This window comes from Hylobates moloch, unplaced genomic scaffold, assembly GCF_009828535.3.
Source record: "Hylobates moloch isolate HMO894 unplaced genomic scaffold, HMol_V3 SCAFFOLD_19, whole genome shotgun sequence".
Taxonomy (NCBI): domain Eukaryota; kingdom Metazoa; phylum Chordata; class Mammalia; order Primates; family Hylobatidae; genus Hylobates; species Hylobates moloch.
The window spans coordinates 38,776,589-38,795,807 of NW_026652294.1; the positions used below are offsets into that span (position 1 = coordinate 38,776,589).

General features: G+C 47.5%; 2 protein-coding genes across 8 annotated transcripts in view; both read left to right on the forward strand.

The window, feature by feature from the left end:
- DNAH2 (dynein axonemal heavy chain 2) overlaps positions 1-19,219 on the forward strand; it is a 118,910-nt gene that overhangs the window by 31,910 nt on the left and 67,781 nt on the right. For 6 of the 7 annotated variants that reach the window (XR_009211092.1, XR_009211094.1, XR_009211093.1 and 3 more), the window contains exons 15-23: positions 10,087-10,233; positions 11,478-11,634; positions 11,868-12,107; positions 12,404-12,592; positions 12,772-12,919; positions 13,724-13,916; positions 17,092-17,292; positions 17,378-17,534; positions 18,475-18,649. Coding sequence is in view for 4 of the 7 variants with exons in the window: in XM_058431469.1 (XP_058287452.1) it covers positions 10,087-10,233; positions 11,478-11,634; positions 11,868-12,107; positions 12,404-12,592; positions 12,772-12,919; positions 13,724-13,916; positions 17,092-17,292; positions 17,378-17,534; positions 18,475-18,649 (1,607 nt within the window). In the remaining 3 variants the exon portion in view is untranslated. Of the gene's footprint in view, positions 1-10,086; positions 10,234-11,460; positions 11,635-11,867; positions 12,108-12,403; positions 12,593-12,771; positions 12,920-13,723; positions 13,917-17,091; positions 17,293-17,377; positions 17,535-18,474; positions 18,650-19,219 lie in introns of those variants that run through there. The other variant, XM_058431472.1, reaches the window with a different exon arrangement.
- LOC116459054 (large ribosomal subunit protein eL29-like) lies at positions 7,361-8,006 on the forward strand. Its single transcript, XM_032139339.1, has one exon. The coding sequence runs from the start codon at positions 7,548-7,550 to the stop codon at positions 7,887-7,889; it is 342 nt and encodes a 113-aa protein (XP_031995230.1). The 5' UTR covers positions 7,361-7,547; the 3' UTR covers positions 7,890-8,006.

Genomic DNA, 19,219 nt, shown 5'->3' on the forward strand with positions numbered 1-19,219 from the left:
ATCACATTATGAACAGCATTTTTGCAACTTGCCTTTTGTTTTTTAATGTGGAGACAGGGTCTTGCTATGTTGCCCAGACTGGTCTGGAACTTCTGGCCTCAAGTGATCCTCCCACTTTGGCCTCCCAAAGTGCTGGGAGCCACTGCACCAGGTCTCACCTTGCCTTTTTTTAAGGTTAATAATTTGTGTGGGGCATCTTTCATTCTGTATGTATAGAATTACTTAATTCTTTTTCCTGGCTTACAGTATTTCATAGTATGGCTGTACTGTAATTTAATGAACCAGTCTACTATTGATGGCCTTGTAAATTGTACAGTTTCTGTAAGGTTCTTGACTATTCTGTGCTGGTGGATTTCAACTGCGCTTCCCACGCTTTGTTCCCTTCCCTCTGCAGCGCTGTTTACTGAAATTTGAGCACAGTGTCCATCTAGTTGGGATAAACGAGGAGACAACTTCTCTGTCTGCTATTATCATCTCTTGTCTGGAATATCTTTTGCATAATCTTGATAGTAGAGCTTATCAAGGCAACTTTGGGCCAAATATTTATGGTGTGGGTTTATCTGAAATCCAAATAATGGCGAAACACGTCTTCTAGACAAAAGAGGTACCTGTTTCTGTCCTTTGGGGATTGTTTTCTAGAGAGATGTTATAGGATTCTTTACATTTTTGTGGTTTTAAGATAAAACTGCCTCAATCCAGTAAATAATGGAAGGGAAAGAACATGATCACAGTGAAGGATTTTGAAAGTCTGGGCTCATCACCAGTAAAGAAATCCAAGTCAGTTACAGCTTCCAAAACTTATTAACACTTCAAGGAAGTGAAGATAACTTTATCAGATTTGCTCTTTGTGTTCAAGCTCCAGTTAAGATCTTGAAATAAGCAGACCTTTCAAATGTTCTGATGTTCCTCGGAATTACCTGGCTCTCTTAGTCCTGGAGCCTTCCAGTCCCTAATAGCACTTATTTAATCCCACAAGAGGTTTTGCTATCCCACCTATATCCCAAATATTTGAACTCTGAAGTCCAAATTGGCTTTTATCACGTTTTACAGCCAGAACAGCTTCACAGATTGCACTTAACACAAACATATTCCAGATGTCATCCACACCCTGGCTGAAGGAGCTGTGTTATCACCCTGTGTAGAGCAGAGTAGAATTTCCTGAGAGGAGGAGACGAGATACTGAGGTCTGTTTTTTGTTCCCAGAGCTTCTCTCTCTTTTTTCCCTGGTCATAGAGTGCCTTTCCCCACCCCCAGGTCAGCCCGCTGTGGGCTCTAAGCACTCGATTCCACTGGCTTTCCTTTCTACCTCTACTGCCTGACCACTTGTTTGGAGATAAATTATGAAGTATTTTTAAAAAGTCATCCCCCAGACAGATTTTTATTTATTTATTTTTTTGAGACCAGGTCTCACTGTTACCCAGGCTGGAGTGCATTGGTGCAATCTTGGCTCACTGTAGCCTCCGCCTCCCAGGCTCAAGCGACCGTCCCACCTCAGCATCCTGAGCACTGGGAACACAGGCACCTGCTACCATGCCCGGCTAATTTTTTCTATTTTTGGTAGAGATGGGTTTTCACCATGTTGCCCAGGCTGGTCTCGAACTCCTGAGTTCAAGCCATCCACCCGCCTCAGCCTCCCAACGTGTTGAGATTACAGGCCTAAGCTACCTTGCCCAGCCCCGCCAAATAGATTTTTTTTTTTTTTAAAGAAAAACTGATATTTGTCAATAAAATAAAATTTGCATTCTGGAAATTTCTTGACAAACTTCTGTTAAAGACTGAACATCATTCAAAGGTTCTCCCAGGATTTTCAGCTCAGCATCAGGAAGGTATTGTCTGAATTCATCCTGTTAACTGACATATTAAACTTGGATAATTTGCCTTAAAGTTATCTTGAAAATCTTGCCTAGGCTGGGTGCGGTGGCTCACACCTGTAATCCCAGCAGTTTGGGAGGCCAAGGCGGGTGGATCACCTGAGGTCAGGAGTTCGAGACCAGCCTGACCAACATGGAGAAACCCTGTCTGTACTAAAAATACAAAATTAGCTGGGCATGGTGGCGAGCGTCTGTAATCTCAGCTACTCAGGAGGCTGAGGAAAGAGAATTGCTTGAATCAGGCAGGCAGAGGTTGCAGTGAGCCGAGATCGCGCCATTGCACTCCAGCCTGGGCAACAAGAGCTAAACTGCATCTCAAAAATAAAATAAAATAAAAAAAAAAATAAAATAAAATATAAAAAAAATAAAATAAAAAAATAAAATATAAAATGAAATGAAAGAAAATCTTGCCAAGATGAGAGAATGAAGAATTTGTTTTGGTGCAACATTGGCCAGCGTACATGCCCAAGTAGGCTTGCTCAGATGTTTATCAACAGTGACAAATCCAAGACATCCAGTTTGAAGGACATGACAATATGTTTATGCTACTAGAAATGTTTCCATATGTATTCACACACTTCCATTCTCCCCATATCATTATAACACAACTTTTTGTTACATTGATGCTTAGGGCTTATCTTATTATAACTCTGTTAGGATTGTTTACTGCTGAGTTGAGTAATTTTACATTGTTATAGTTCTTCTTTTGCTTGTACGATGTTTTGCTCTATTTGGAATTTAAAATTACCTCATTATTAGGCCGGGCGTGGTGGCTCGTGCCTGTAATCCCAGCACTTTGGGAGGCCGAGGCGGGCAGACCACCTGAGGTCAGGAGTTCGAGACCAGCCTGGCCAACATGGTGAAACCCCGTCTATACTAAAAATACAAAAAATAGCTGGGCATGGTGGCAGACAGCTGTAATCCCAGCTATTCGGGAGGCTGAGGCAGGAGAATCTCACTTGAACCCAGGAGGCAGAGGTTGCAGTGAGCCAAGATCACACCATTGCACTGCAGTCTGGGCGACAGAGGGAGACTCTGCCTCAAAAAAAGAAAAATTACCTCATTATTATCATTATTACTATTATTATTATTTGAGATTGGAATTTCGCTCTTGTTGCCCAGGCTGGAGTGCAGTGGCGTGATCTTGGCTTACCGCAACCTCTGCTTCCCAGGTTCAAGCGATTCTCCTGCCTCAGCCTCCTGAGTAGTTGGGGTTACAGGTGCCTGCCACCATGCCCGGATAATTTTTTGTATTTTTCGTATAGACAGGGTTTCACCATGTTGGCCAGGCTGGTCTCGAACTCCTGACCTCAGGTGATCCACCCACCTCGGCCTCCCAAAATGCTGGGATTACAGGTGTGAGCCACTGTGGCCAGCCACCTCATTATTTTTGTTAGCGCAGCATTCACTATCACTAGGTCTTCCAAACCAACCAATAAACCCCTTTGAGTAGTATTTTTCCTCACAATCTGACATGCTGGGTATTGGTTTCAATGTTTTTCTTAGATCTGTTTTTCCCCTGTCCTCCTGCTTCTGTCCAACTGGTGTCGTTTTCAAGGCCTGTTACAAAGCAGTTACCCTGGGACTTCCCTCAGCCTCTTTCCTTATTTGATTTCATATTTCCTTTGTGTTCCTCTTTCTTGGTTTATGCCTTTGTTTTGTTGGTGTGTATCCATTAGTAGCTTCCTATGAAACGGTGCACGGGAGGTAAATCTTTTGAGTTTTTGTGTGATTGACAATTGTTTTCCTGCCCTCTGCTTGTTGTACATTTGGCTGGGTTTGGAATTCTAGCTGATTTATAGTAATTGTCTTTGGCTTTGGCCTCTCTCTTTTACTTTGGAGGCTTTCCTTAAATGCCTGGTGATGCATTGCTCATTTATACTTTCGAGAGGCTTACTCACTTTGAAGAAATTTTAGCAGTTTTAAAAATACCACATACGTTAGTGGAGATCTTCAGGGTTTGAAAAAACAGCATTTCTTCTTCCACAATCTCTTAAAGCCTGTATCACAAATAAGTGAGCACTTGAAAATCCTTTCATTCTTGGAGGATTCTTCTCCAATAAGGACGGTAAAAACACAATCCTTTGCGAAGTTTGAAATGTGTTATTATCTCCAGTATTGTTAATTCAGTGCTTGCCTGTAGAAAAGACTAAAAAAATTCTAGAATTTTCACCTCAGTATTCTTTCCAAATAACATTTCAGCAGTATTTAGAATGCAAAGTTTCTTGAGCATATCTTTAGGTCGTGGGAATGTTTATCTTTTGTGATTAAAAAGTGCAATTTTATTTTAAAAACCCTGCAGATTAAAAAAAATCAAGTTATTTATTTATTTATTTATTTTTGAGGTGAAGTCTTGCCTTGTTGTCCAGTCTAGAGTACAGTGGCACCATCCTGGCTGACTGCAACCTCTGCGTCCTGGGTTCAAGCGATTTCTGGCTAATTTTTGGATTTTTAATAGAGATGGGATTTCACCATGTTGGCCAGGCTGGTCTCGAACTCCTGACCTGAAATGATCCACCCACCTTGGCCTCCTAAAGTGCTGAACTTACAGGCATGAGCCACCACACCATGCCAAGACTTTTTTTTTTAATTTTAAAAAATATTCCATATTTTCTTCTGGTATTTTATGATTTTATTCTCTACATTTAGATGTTTGATCCATTTGAAATTTATTTTGGTGTAGAGAAAGAGGTGCAGATTCAAATTGAGTTTTGTATTTCATTGTTTGTTTGTTTTTTCCAGATGGCTAGAGCCATCTCATTTAGAGTTGACCCAATCTCATTTAGTGAACTACTATCTTTATAGTAACAAATTCCCGAGTATATTTGTGTCTATTTTGGGATTCACTATTCTGGTATCTGTCTATTCATGTGCAGGAACCAAACTGTTGTAATTATTGTCCTCATTACTCTTCTTTCTTCAGAGTTTGCCTAGCTATATTTAATATTTATTTCCCACAAGAATCTTAGAATCAATTTGTTTAGTTCCAAAAATAGTCTCATTCCTATTTTTATAGGAGTAGAGATTTGGTTAAATTTATAGGTTAACTTTAGAAGAATATCTTTATGATCTTCAGTCTTTCCAAGAATAGTTGTGTGGGGTGTGTGTGTGTGTGTGTGTGTGTGTGTGTTTTGAGACTGAGTCTTGTTCTGTCATGCAGGCTGGAGTGCAGCGACACGATCTCAGCTCACTGCAGCTAGGACCTCTTGGGCACATTGATCCTCTTCCGCCTCAGCCCCCCAAGTAGCTGAAACTACAGGTGTGAACCACCGTGCCCAGTCAACAGTGTTTTTTCTTTCAATTTATTTAAGTTCTGCCTTTTCCCCCAAGTCACTTTACACACACACACACACACACAATTTCTGATGAATTTTTAGTATTTTATTTTTGTTGTTTTAATTGTTATTGTCTCTTTTCTTGATGATAATATCTAACAAGTTACAGTTTTTATATTGAGAACTTTGATTTTTATAAATTAATTTTGTATCCAGCAACTTTTACAAATATGTTTAAAATTATTTTTTCCTTTAAAAACATTTTTATTATGAAACATGTCATACACAGAGATATACTTAAAACTTGTATGTTCAGGCGGGCGCAGTGGCTCATGCCTGCAATCCCAATACTTTGGGAGGCCGAGGTGGGTGGATCACGAGGTCAGGAGATCGAGACCATCCTGGCTAACACGGTGAAACCCCATCTCTACTAAAAGTGCAAAAAATTAGCCGGGTGTGGTGGCGGGCGCCTGTAGTCCCAGCTACTCGGGAGGCTCAGGCAGGAGAATGGCGTGAACCCGGGAGGCAGAGCTTGCAGTGAGCTGAGATCACGCCACTGCACTCCAGCCTGGGCGACAGAGCGAGACTCTGTCTCAAAAAAGAAAAAAAGTTGTATGTTCAGTTTAACTAACAAATCACTATAAAATAACACAAAATAAAACACCCTTGCAAACTACTGCCCAAGTCAAGGATTGCCAGGAGTCCTAAAGCCTCTCCCCCCTGGCCACTGAATAATTATTTTTCAGGTGAATTGTTGTTAGCACTTAAAATTCAGAAGATTTTACGTGAAAAACCAATTTCTGGCCTCTCTTGAAAAATCAGAAAATGCAGCCACTCTGGGCCCACATTTCCAGATGGCAACAATTGCCTGGAGCGTGGAGTGTGGCTTTCTCAGGGGGAGCATGCCTTCTTCAGCTCAACTTTAAGGCCAAGCGTCAGTTGCCATTTATCATCACACTTGAGCCACACTTGCCTTGGAGGTAGGTGTCTGAATTTCTGAACTTTGCTTTAGCATATTAAAAACAGAAGGAGGTTGGATGTCGGAAAGTGAGGCCGAGGAAGGATGCATGCTTCTGGTGTAGGTGGTGGGATGGTGTCCCTCCCTGAGACAGGAGCTCCAAGTTTGCAGAGAAGATGATGTGCTTGTTTCTAGACACATGGAGTTTGAGGTGCTTGTGGACAAGCAAGCAGGGCAGAGCTATCTAGTAGACAGTTGCACAACCAAGCCCGGAGCTCAGGTTAGCCGTGCAGGTTTGGGGATCATCAGCTTTCCAAAGGCAGCCGAAGCCGTGGAGTGGAGGAGATGACCAAGGGGGAGTGTGCTGGATGTGAAGAACCTCGGGGAGTCCGCATTGAAGGGAGCTGCAAGGAAAGCAGACTCTTTACTGTGTCCCCAGTGCCCAGCTGAATGATATTTACAGGGGATGCTGGAGAGAGGAGGATACTTCCACTGAAAGGAAGGGCAGAAAAGAGGACCGTGGTCCAGAAGCCAGGGAAAAGAGTGCGTTTGAAGAAAGTGGGATGTAGTCCACCACGATGTTAAAACCTACAGGCATGCCGGGTGCGGTGGCTCACGCCTGTAATCCCAGCCCTTTGGGAGACCAAGGCGGGCAGATCATCTGAGGTCAGGAGTTCGAGACCAGCCTGGCCAAAATGACAAAACCCTGTCTCTACTAAAAATACAAAAATAAGCTGGGCATGGTGGTGGGTGCCTGTAGTCCCAGCTACTCAGGAGGCTGAGGCAGGAGAATCACTTAAACCGGGAGGCAGAAGTTGCAGTGAGCCGAGATTGCACCACTGCACTCCAGCCTGGGCGACAGAGCGAGACTCCATCTCAAAAACAAACCAACCAACCAACCTACTGGCAGATCAAGGAGGATAAGGCCTGGGAAGCATCCATGGGGTTGATGCTAGGGGATGCTTGGTGAGTTTGATGAGGGCATTTGATGGGTGGAGTGAGAGCCAGATCTCAGGGACAAGGAGGGAATGGGAAGAAAAGAAGTGATGGGGATCTGTGGATGACATTCTTTAAAGCAGGCAGGCCGTGAAGGGGAGGATAGGGTATGGCACCTGAAGAAAGATAGGAGTTGAAGGGGCGCTGTTTTTTATCCATTTGAGATTGTAGAAACTTGGCCAAACTTAAGTGATGGTGAGGAACTAGTAGATTGAAGGTATAGGAGAGCTGGAAGAGGGCATCTGAAAGGGAAAGGAAGTTATACTAGAATAGGCAGCCCAGGCTTCCGGTTCTAGGCACTTCGGGAGCCGTGGCTTAAGGTGCAGACATGGCCAAGTCCACACCACACACAACCAGTCCTGAAAATGGCACAGAAATGGTATCAAGAAACCCCGATCGCAAAGATACAAATCTCTTAAGGGGGTGGACCCCGAGTTCCTGAGGAACATGCACTTTGCCAAGAAGCACAACAAGAAGGGCCTAAAGAAGATGCAGGCCAACAAAGCCAAGACCATGAATGCACATGCCGAGGCGCTCAAGACCCTCGTAAAGCCCAAGGAGATTAAGCCCAAGATCCCAAAGGGTGTCAGCCATAAATTTGATCGACTTGTCTACATTGCCCACCCCAACCTTGGGAAGCGTGCTCGTGCCCGCATGGCCAAGGGGCGCAGGCTGTGCCGGCCAAAGGCCAAGGCCAAGGATCAAACCAAAGCCCAGGCCGCAGCTCCAGCTTCAGTTCCAGCTCAGGCTCCCAAAGCTGCCCAGGGCCCTACAAAGGCTTCAGAGTAGATATCTCTGTCTGCCAACGTGAGGACAGAAGGACAGGTGCCACCCACCCCGGGCTGCCGTCTGCATGGGGCTGGGGTCCTCCTGTGCTGTTTGTACAAATAAGCCTGAGACAGAAAAAAAAAAAAAAAGAATAGGCAGCCCAGGAAGAAGGGTTAGGCTTGGGTGGGAGGAGGGACTCTCCTATCATAAATGGGAGAAATTGTAGCGTGGAAACAGGTAAGTGTATACGTTTTACAGCCGGAAGTGGATGGAGTTCTCCCCTGATGGCCTTTTATTTCTGTGATGTAGGAGGTGAGGCTTTCTGCAGAGAGGGCGACAGGAAGACCAGGTTTGAGAAGAGTGGAAAGGATTGCAGGTAGTGACTTGTGAGAACAGGAGGGAGGGCAGGCTAGGGAACAGGGATGCAGCCTGGAGAACCCAGGTGGGACAGGTGACCGTGAGTCACGGTGGTGCCAAGCTGTGTGGTCATGTGACCTTCTCCAGCCTTTCCCACAGGGACTCGAGGGGAGGATGGTCGGACTTAGCCAGCACTGGCGTTTTGTCAGGAGGTTTAGACTAAAGAATGAGATAAAGTGAGTAAGGACTGGCAAGAGAGTGGCTAAAATACAGGATACCAAGGTCTGTGGAGGAGGAAGTGAAGTAGGGAGGGGGTTAACAGGAAGGAGGACCAGGGGTCAGTGGCCTGAAAAATAAGTAGGCTGGAAGAACTTGAGGACCAATGCTGGGATGCAGGGGAGGAAGGTGGGCCCCAGGAGCAGGAGGTCTGAGTGGGTTGTCTCAGATGTGGAGCGGTTGTGAACAGCAAGCTTCAGGGTGTGTCATGGGAATGGCAGCTGGAGTAGGAAGGAGGAGGCCACTGGATATGAGGTGGCAAAGGACACTTAAGATGAAGGCTTCATATGCAATTTAAAATTGCCTTGTATCTCTTTTTTTTTTTTTTTTTGAGACAGTGTCTCTGTTGCCCAGGCTGGAGTGCAATGGCGTGATCTTGGCTCACTGCAACCTCCACCTCCCGGGTTTAAGCGATTCTCCTGCCTCAGCCTCCTGACTGATATCTTATTTAATAAAGAAAAAAAGGCCAGGAGTGGTGGCTCATGCCTGTAATCCCAGCACTTTGGGAGGCTGAGGTGGGTGGATCACCTGAGGTCAGGAGTTTGAGACCAGCCTGGCCAACGTGGCAAAACCCCATCTCTACTAAAGATACAAAAATTAGCCAGGTGTGGTGGCAGGCACCTATAATCCCAGCTACTTGGGAGGCTGAGGTGGGATAACTGCTTGAACCCAGGAGGCAGAGGTGGCAGTGAGCCGAGATTGTGCCACTGCACTCCAGCCTGGGTGACAGAGTGGGACTCGATCTAAAAAAAATTTTGAAAAAAAGAAACAAGTGAATTAATTAACTTATTTATTTATTTTGAGACAGAATCTAGCTGTCACCCAGGCTGGAGGGCAGTGGTGCGATCTTGGCTCACTGCAACCTCCCGGGCTCAAGCAATCCTCCCAGAGTTAGCTGGGACCAGAGGCTCACACAACCATGCCTGGCTAATTTTTGATTTTTTGTAGAGTTGGGGGTCTCACTATGTTGCCCAGGCTGGTCTCAAACTCCTGAGCTCAAGCGATCGCCTACCTCAGCCTCCCAAAGTGCTAGGATTAGGTGTGAGCCACTGTGGCTGGCCCCAGTGAAATTCATTTTAATACTTGATGCAACATTCCCCAAATATCATTCCAACGTCAATCAATATAAAAATTATTAATGGCATATTTTCTATTATTTCTATTTATAATTATTACTGTTTTAGAGACAGGGTCTTGCTCTGTCACCCAGGCTGGAGTGCAGTGGTGCGATCTCAGCTCACTGCAACCTCTGCCTCCCAGGCTCAAGCGATTCTTGTGCCTCATTCTCCTGAGTAGCTGGGATTACAGGTGCACGCCACTGTGCCCAGCTAATTTCTATATTTTTTGTAGAGATGGGATTCCACTGTGTCGGCCAGGCTGGTCTCAAACTCCTGAGTTCAAGTGATCCGCCTGCCTCGGCCCCACAAAGTGCTGGGATTACAGGCGTGAGCCACCATACCAGGCCTCTGCTTCATCTCTCATCTCGACATTTCCCCGTGCTTCCCAGCCTCTCCACCTGTTCGGTTGTTGCTCTAGTTTATCCCCTCATGCGGCCCCCTCACTGCCTGGCTTCTCTCTCTCAAAGGTCCCTTCTGATTCTCTTTGTGGAAATTGACTACTGGGAGCGGCTGCTGTTTGAGACGCCCCATTACGTGGTGAACGTAGCTGAGCGAGCCGAGGACCTGCGCATTCTGCGTGAAAATCTGCTACTTGTTGCTAGAGACTACAATAGGTAGGGCTCCAGTCCTCACTGCAGCCCTTCAAGGTGCTATTTTATTCCTTCTTTTTCTCTTATCTGCCCTGTGATGTTGTCCATTTTCTATAATTTCTGTCCTCTACATCTTTTCCATCTCAAAAAAAAAATTATCTCCCACTCTTATGGCCCTATCATTATTCCTACCCCTTGTAGTTTTATCTTCTAGCTGCAGAGTGGAGAGTAAAGCCAACCAGGTCCCCTCCCACCCCATTGGTCATTTGTAGCATGTATATTGTAGCTCTGGGCTACTTCTCCAGGAATGAAACGGGCTGGCATTAGGATTATGTGCACAGAATAACATCAGACTCATTGAACTAAGGCCCTGCTGCCCCCATCCCTGCCTCAGTTTCTGGACTGCCTTGGTATTCTCTCTGGAGTGAGGCTTTGTTCTGGGTTAGGTACTGTCTTAGTCTGTTTGGGTTTCTATAACAAAATGCCATATACCGGGTGGCTTATAAACAACAAACATTTATTTCTCACAGTTCTGGGGGCTGGTGAGTCCAAGAGCAAGGCACCAGCAGATTTGGTGTCTGGTGAGGGCCTGCATCCTGGTTCATAGGTGGCTGTCTTCTTGCTCTGTCCTCACATAGTGGAAGGAGACAAGGGAGCTCTCTTAGGCCTCTTTTATGAAGCCACTAATTCCATTCATGAGAGCTCCACCCTCATGACCTAATCACCTCCCAGAGGTCCTAACACCATCACTGTGGGAGTGGGGATTTTAACATATAAATTTTGTGGGGACACACACATTCAGACCAGAGCAGGAAACTTTCTCAGCCCAGTTAAAGTCCAAGGAGGTGCAACCAGCAGTCTTGTTTGGGTGTCTATAACTGCAGTGTCCAACACGGTGGCCTCTAGCTGCATGTGGCTATTTCCATGTAAATTAAGTAAATAAACTTAAAAATTTGATTACTCATTGCTACAGGCCACATTTCAAATGCTCCATAGCCATATGCGATGAGTGGGTGCCGTATTGGACAGCACACATTGCATTAGGTTGGTGCAGAGTGATTGCAGTTGTTGCCATCACTTAAATGGCAGTCACTTTTGCACCAGCCTAAGAGAACTCTTCCACCATTGCAAAAAGTTCTTTTGGAAGTACTAGTCTAGAATCTAGACTAGTGGTCTAGAAATGTTCAGATTTCTTCACCGTTTCTGGATGTGGAGGAAAGATCTTCAGGGCTTGTCCCCTCTGGCTACCAGGCCTCTCTTATACACAGGATTATTGCCATGCTGTCCCCAGATGAGCAGGCCCTATTCAAAGAGCGTATTCGGTTCCTGGATAAGAAGATCCACCCGGGACTCAAGAAACTGCACTGGGCCTTGAAGGGGGCCAGTGCCTTCTTCATCACGGAGTGCCGTATACATGCCAGCAAGGTGGGCTATGGTCCTTAGACCCTAAAGGTCTGCAAGGCTGATGGGTCATTTATATCCGAGTGTTGCATAGAGATTGGGAAACCTGGGGGTAGTGTAAAAAGAATTAAGTTTGCTTGGGGAAGGACTTTTTTGTGTGTCATCCAGTCTAGCTGGAGAACAAGTGGGAGGATAGAATGAGGTCCGGATGGTCTCTTCCCAAGCTGAAACTCCCCCATGGCGGGGCCTGACTCTAGGTGCAGATGATTGTGAATGAGTTCAAGGCATCCACTCTGACCATTGGCTGGCGAGCCCAAGAGATGTCAGAGACGCTGCTGGTACGCATTAGTGGCAAACGGGTATACAGGGACCTGGAATTTGAAGAGGACCAAAGAGAGCATCGGGCAGCTGTACAGCAGAAATTGATGAACCTGCACCAGGATGTGGTGACCATCATGATCAACTCCTATGAGGTCTTCAAGAATGATGGTCCTGAGGTAGGGTTCCTGTGGCCAGGATGCTGCGGTTGGAAAAACCACAGTCCCCCAGTTCCATCAGGCCATTCTCTTGCTCCCCGACCCTTTTTTCTTTTTACCAGTGTGTACTTCTCAAATATCGTGCTCTAGTCTTGGACTCAGCCAACCTTCAGTCCTCACACCTCTTCTTCCAGGACTCAGTGTCCTGCCTTTCCATTAAACCAGCTTGTTTCCTTCCCTGTTGCCTGGTTCTCACTTCCCAGGATGTGCCCTGTCTTCCCTGAAAAGTTCTCTTTTTCCTCCCTCCATCCTATCAGATTCAGCAGCAGTGGATGCTGTACATGATTCGGCTGGACCGCATGGTGGAGGATGCCCTGCGCCTGAATGTGAAGTGGTCACTGCTAGAACTATCCAAGGCTATCAACGGGGATGGAAAGACCAGCCCAAACCCACTCTTCCAAGTCTTTGTCATTTTGAAGAATGATATGCAAGGAAGTGTGGCACAGGTAGGAACCACTTTGCACCCAACATCTCAAAACCATTGCATCTTATTTATCAGTTTCCCTTAATTCCTAAACTGGTCCTTGGCCTTGACTTTATCCTACGGCCTTCAGACCTGCTGCTGAAGTGTGTGACCTTCCCAGTTCTAAGGCTTATCTCTCCATCTCCACTGGGTTCCTCACAGGTGGAATTCTCACCCACTCTGCAGACTTTGGCAGCTGTGGTCAATGACATTGGCAACCACCTCTTTTCCACCATCTCTGTCTTCCGCCACCTCCCTGACATTCTCACCAAGCGCAAGTTACATCGTGAACCCATCCAAACAGTTGTGGGTGAGTGGGCAATGGGGAGGGCACAAGGCACAGGGTTTCAGAGGCTGTCGAGTGGGCCAGGCCAGGAGGAGAGACCAGGGCTGTTTCCAGGCATACTAGGCCAGTCACCTCCATGACCTGGGGAAAACTCAGGTCAAGGGGCCAGATTGGCTGGGCACAGTGGCTTGTGCCTATAATCCCAGCACTTTGGGAGGCCGAGGCAGGCAGGTCATTTGAGGTCAGGAGTTCGAGACTAGCCTGGCCAACATGGCAAAACCCCATCTCTACTAAAAATACAAAAATTAGCCAGGTGTGGTGGCGGGTGCCTATAATCCCAACTACTCAGGAGGCTGAGACAAAGAATCACCCAGGAGGCGGAGGTTGCAGTGAGCCGAGATCATGCCACTGCACTCCAGTCTGGGTGACAGAGTGAGACTCCATCTAAAAAAAAAAAAAAAAAAGCAGGGGGGCCAGATTGGGGAAGGGAGCAGGGGCACGGATGGGGGTTGAGATTAGGTGACTAATGCTCATGGGATTTGGGATTTGGGATGGGAGATGAGGAAAGACAAGCTTGGGACTGGGACTGGGACTGGCCTGTAAGAGGCCTAGATACCAACAGACAAGACATCAGATCCTATGAAGGAGACACTAAGAGTCACATTTTCACTTTCTGCCTACTCCTTTACCTTCTAATGTGCATGTTTGAGCTGTATTTCTCTGGGAAGCTGGTTTTAGAGTGGAAGGTCTGGAGCAGTGGGCAGGGCCCAGGCAGAAGTTGGGTTGGGGTGGAAGTCAGTGAGAAGCAACTTTCTTGGTCCTTTGAAGAGCAAGATGAGGACATCAAGAAGATCCAGACCCAAATCAGCAGCGGCATGACTAACAATGCAAGCCTGCTGCAGAACTACCTCAAGACCTGGGACATGTACCGGGAGATCTGGGAAATCAACAAGGACTCTTTCATTCGTCGCTACCAGCGCCTCAACCCGCCTGTCTCTTCTTTTGATGCCGACATTGCCCGGTGAGTGGTGAGGGTGGATTGAAAGTCTGCCTGTAGGAGGCACAGCACTGCAGGAGGAGCCCGGGCCTAGAGTCTTGGGAAGTAGGTAGGGGAGCTGAGGACGACATGTGTCCCCAGTGACAGGAAAAGAACAAGACCTAGGACATTGGACCTTTGCTTCTCAAGGGGTAGAGATCAGGGAAGACCTGGACAGGATTTAGGTGAAAAGCAGTTGTCTAGGGGAGGATGGCAGGGCCTGGTGAGAAAGAAGAAGTTCCAGAGATCTGGAAGATGAAAGAAGTGAGCGCTTTGATTCTAAGAAGGCATTTGGGAGTTAAATAGAAGATTCTTTGGTTTGTTTTATTTTGTTTGAGACAAGGTCTTGCTCTGTCATTGCCTAGGCTGGAGTGCAGTGGTGTGATCATAGCTCACTGTGGCCTGGACCTCCTGGGCTCAAGCGATGCTCCTGGCTAACCCTCCCGAGTAGCTGGGACCACAGGCACATGCCACCATGCTTGGATACTTTTCTTTTTTTTTTTTTAAATTTTTTGTAGAGAGTCTATGTTGCCCACTCAGGAAGAAAATCTTTTTTTTTTTTTTTTTTTTTTTTTTGAGACGGAGTCTTGCTCTGTCGCCCAGGCTGGAGTGCAGTGGCGCAATCTCGGCTCACTGCAAGCTCCGCCTCCCGGGTTCACGCCATTCTCCTGCCTCAGCCTCTCTGAGTAGCTGGGACTACGGGCGCCCGCCACCATGCCCGGCTAATTTTTTAGTAGAGATGGGGTTTCACCGTGGTCTCGATCTCCTGAACTTGTGATCCACCCGCCTCGGCCTCCCAAAGTGCTGGGATTATAAGCGTGAGCCACCGCGCCCGGCCTCAATTTCTTTTTTTTGAGACAGAGTCTCACTCTGTCACCCAGGCTGGAGTGCAGTGCAACCTCCACCTCCCGGGTTCAAGCAATTCTCATGCCTCAGCCTCCCGAGTAGCTGGGATTACAGGCATCCACCACCATGCCCGGCTAATTTTTGTTTTTTTATTAGAGATGGGGTTTCACCATGTTGGCCAGGCTGGTCTCAAACTCCTGACCTCAAGTCATCCACCTGCCTTAGCCTCCCTCAGTGCTGGGATTACAGGCGTGAGCCACTGTGCCTGGCCTAGAAGATCTTAATTTCTGATCTTAACTCACATCTTTTTATGGGCCTCTGGTCATTCATTCATTCATTCATTCATTCTGTAAACATTCATTCCATAAACATTCATTGTATGGGCCATGAGGAGTTAAGGAAAAAAAAAGAAAGAAATGAGCAAGTTCTTTCCTCCTGAGGGCTCTAGAGTAGTAAGGAATATAAAAGTAGCGCTGAAAGGGTGGTGGCTGTGGCGTCATGAAAAGACTTGGAATCGCAGCTGTACCCCTTAGTAGCTGTGTGCCTTTAGGCAGATTTTCTATATTCTCTGGGCCACAGTTTTCTGTGAAACAGATATTACACTACCTACCTTGGAACCTTGTGAAATGATTAAAGATACACGAAAGCACTTTGTAGGCTGAAGCCCTGTGCTCGTGTACTGTGTTATTACACAGCTGCACTGTGGTAAGTACTATGATGAAGGGATATCACACGCCAGGGCAGTTCAATGGAAGGACAGAGGATTTCCAGCTGGGGATTTTAGGGAAGGCTTCCTGGAGGAAGGGACTTTGCATAGGATTTCTTTTTTTTTTTTTTTGAGATGGAATCTCACTCTGTCGCCCATGCTGGAGTGCAATGGCGCCATCTCTGCTCACCACAAGCTCCACCTCCTGGGTTCACGCCATTCTCCTGCCTCAGCCTCCCTGGTAGCTGGGACTACAGGCGCCCGCCACCATGCCCGGCTAATTTTTGTATTTTTAGTAGAGATGGGGTTTCATCGTGTTAGCCAGGATGGTCTCAATCTCCTGACCTCATGATCCACCCGCCTCGGCCTCCCAAAGTGCTGGGATTACAGGCGTGAGCCACCAAGTCTGGCCGACTTTGTGTAGGATTTCAACGGGCAGAGATGGGCAGTGGGGAAGGCATTCCACGTGGAGGAAATAGCATGAGCAAAGGCATAAAGATGTGAGTCTATGAGCACGTTCACCCCGCAGAGTGAGATCTGCAACATAGGCACAGGAAAGGAAGAACGTAAAGTGGCTCTGTAGCAGCCAAGTGAATTCTCCCAACCACCTTGTGAGGCAGGCTCTGTTTACTATCACTGTATTACAGATGAGGAAACCGAGGCTCAAACAGTTAAAAAAAAAAAAAAACCTGCTTGAGGTCATAGAACTAGGAAGCAGCAGAGGGTGAACTCAACCCAGATCTGTGCCACTCTAAAGCTTTTTTTTTTTTTTTGAGACAGAGTCTCACCCTGTCACCCACGCTGGACTGCAGCGGCGCCATCTTGGCTCACTGCAGCCTCCACCTCCCGGGTTCAAGTGATTCTCCTGCCTCAGCCTCCCCAGTAGCTGCGATTACAGGTGCCTGCCACCACACCCAGTTAATTTTTATATTTTTATTTTTATTTATTTATTTTTTTTGAGACGGAGTCTCACTCTGTCACCCAGGCTGGACTGCAGTGGCGCGATCTCGGCTTACTGCAAGCTCCGCCTCCCGGGTTCATGCCATTCTCCTGACTCAGCCTCCCAAGTAGCTGGGACTACAGGCGCCTGCCACCGCACCTGGCTAATTTTTTGTATTTTTAGTAGAGATGGGGTTTCACTGTGGTCTTGATCTCCTGACCTCATGATCCGCCCGCCTCGGCCTCCCAAAGTGCTGGGATTACAGGCGTGAGCCACCGTGCCTGGCCAATTTTTGTATTTTTAGTAGAGACAAGGTTTCACCATGTTGGCTAGGCTGGTCTTGAACTCCTGACCTCGTGATTCACCTGCCTCGGCCTCCCAAAGTGCTGGGATTACAGGCATGAGCCATCGCGCCCTGCCTCACTCTAGAGCTTTGAATGCCAGACTAAGAAGTTTGACTGCTATCTTATAGCCAGTGACTGGGAAAATGACAGTCACAGCTGCATGGCTGGGGCAGATTGGAATGAGGGATGCCTGGGAGTAGAAGAACACTCTAGAACTGCCACCCAGGTTTGGGTGGAAGGAAATGAGACCTGCAGCCCGCACTGGGACAGGGGGCATGTCTGCGAAGAAAACAGCATCCTAGCTGGCATCTGGGGCTCTTGCAGCTACACGGAAGTTGCTAATAACGTGCAGAAGGAGGAGACGGTCACCAGCATCCAATTTGTGCTGCTGGACTGTTCGCACCTCAAGTTCTCCCTGGTGCAGCACTGCAATGAATGGCAGAACAAGTTCACGACTCTGCTCAGGGAGATGGCTGCTGGGCGCCTGCTGGAGCTGCACACCTACCTGAAGGAGAATGCAGAGAAGTGCGGGCTGGGGCGCCCCGCAGGAAGGGGGCAGGGGCAGGCCCTGGGCCTTCCACTCACTAGAACTCCCTTTGCCCGCCTTCAGAATCAGCCGCCCTCCGCAGACGCTGGAGGAACTGGGGGTCAGCTTGCAGCTCATGGATGCCCTGCAGCATGACTTGGCCAACGTGGAAACTCAGATCCCTCCCGTACACGAGCAATTTGCCATTCTTGAAAAGTACGAGGTGCCAGTCGAGGACAGTGTGAGTTCCCGTGGTGTTTGGTTTACCTGGGACCCATATCAGCAGCAGATTGCAGGGGAGGCTCTTGGCTGTCCTCGGGGAGAGTAGAGAAGTGACAGGGGGAGGAGACTCTAGATTTGAAAGCCAAAGCTAGTTCAAATGATACCTTTACTTAGCTTCTGCATTTCTTTTCTTTTCCTCTTCTTTTTTTTTTTTTTTTTTTGAGACGGAGTCTCGCTCTGTCACCCAGGCTGGAGTGCAGTGGCGCAATCTCGGCCTACTGCAACCTCTGCCTCCCAGGCTCAAGTGATTCTCCTACTTCAGCCTCCCGAGTAGCTGGTACCACAGGTGCACGCCACCATGCCTGGCTGGTTTTTGTATTTTTTGTAGAGATGGGGGTCTCATTTTGTTGCCCAGGCTGGTCTTAAACTCCTGAACTCAAGCAGTCTGCTGACCTCAGCCTCCCAAAGTGCTGGGATTACAGGTGTGATCCATTGCACCCAGCTGGATTTACTTAACTGCATTTACTTTGTTTTGTTTGGTTTTGGCCTCATTCTCAGACAGCTTTTGAATTTTTTTCTTTTTTTTTTTTGAGACAGGGCCTCCATCCATTACCCAGGCTGGAGTGCAGTGGTGCAATCATGGCTCACTGCAGCCTCAACTTCCTGGGCTCAAGTGATCCTCCCACCTCAGCCTCCCGAGTAGCTGGGACTACAGGCACCTCAAGTGATCCTCCCACCTTGGCCTCCCAAAGTGCTGGGATCACAGGTGTGAGCCACCACACCCGGCCAGGATTTCTTTTAGGCTCAGCAACTCACACCTTGATTTTTTTAGGCCTTGTCACATGTGCAAAACTCGTCCCCAGACTCTGGTCTGGAGGATCAGAAAAGACACCTTAAAAACCTTCATGAGAGGGCAGACCTCCTGCTTCTGGTCATCCTCCACTCTCTAACACCCCCAGGTCCGGGAGATGCTGGACAGTCTCAATGGGGAATGGGTTGTCTTCCAACAAACTCTGCTGGACAGTGAGCAAATGCTGAAGAAACACAAGGAGAAATTCAAGACAGGCCTGATCCACTCGGCAGATGAGTTCAAGAAGAAAGCACATATGCTTCTGGAAGATTTCGAATTCAAAGGTACTCCTTGATCCACCTCTCCTGCTTATTTAGCCTTTGTTTAGAGACCCCGCCTTCCAAACCCACGTCCTGGGAAGGCGAGAACTGGGAGGGGAGGAGGAGGGTCGGTGCTGGGGTGGGGGAAGAGCATCCACTCAGGAGCAAAGGAGCAAAGGAGGAGGACAGTGGCTCTCGTTTTGGGTAGACAGCGGCGCAGCTCACAGCATTTCTACTTTTCTTTTTTCCTTTTTTTTTTTTTTTTTTTGAGACGGAGTCTCGCTCTGTCACCAGGCTGGAGTGCAGTGGCGCAATCTCGGCTCACTATAAGCTCCGCCTCCCGGGTTCACGCCATTCTCCTGCCTCAGCCTCCCCGAGTAGCTGGGACTACAGGCACACGCCACCACGCCCGGCTAATTTTTGTATTTTTAGTACAGACAGGGTTTCACCATGTTGGCCAGGATGGCTTCTATCTCTTGACCTTGTGATCCTCCTGCCTCAGCCTCCCAAAGTGCTGGAATTACAGGCGTGAGCCACCGTGCCCGGCCCCCATTTCTACTTTTCTTATCCCGATTTCCATATTCCATCTGTTCC

Excerpts from the sequence above, each read along its gene's own strand:
- LOC116459054 (XM_032139339.1), top strand. The coding sequence starts at position 7,548 with ATGCACTTTGCCAAGAAGCACAACAAGAAGGGCCTAAAGAAGATGCAG.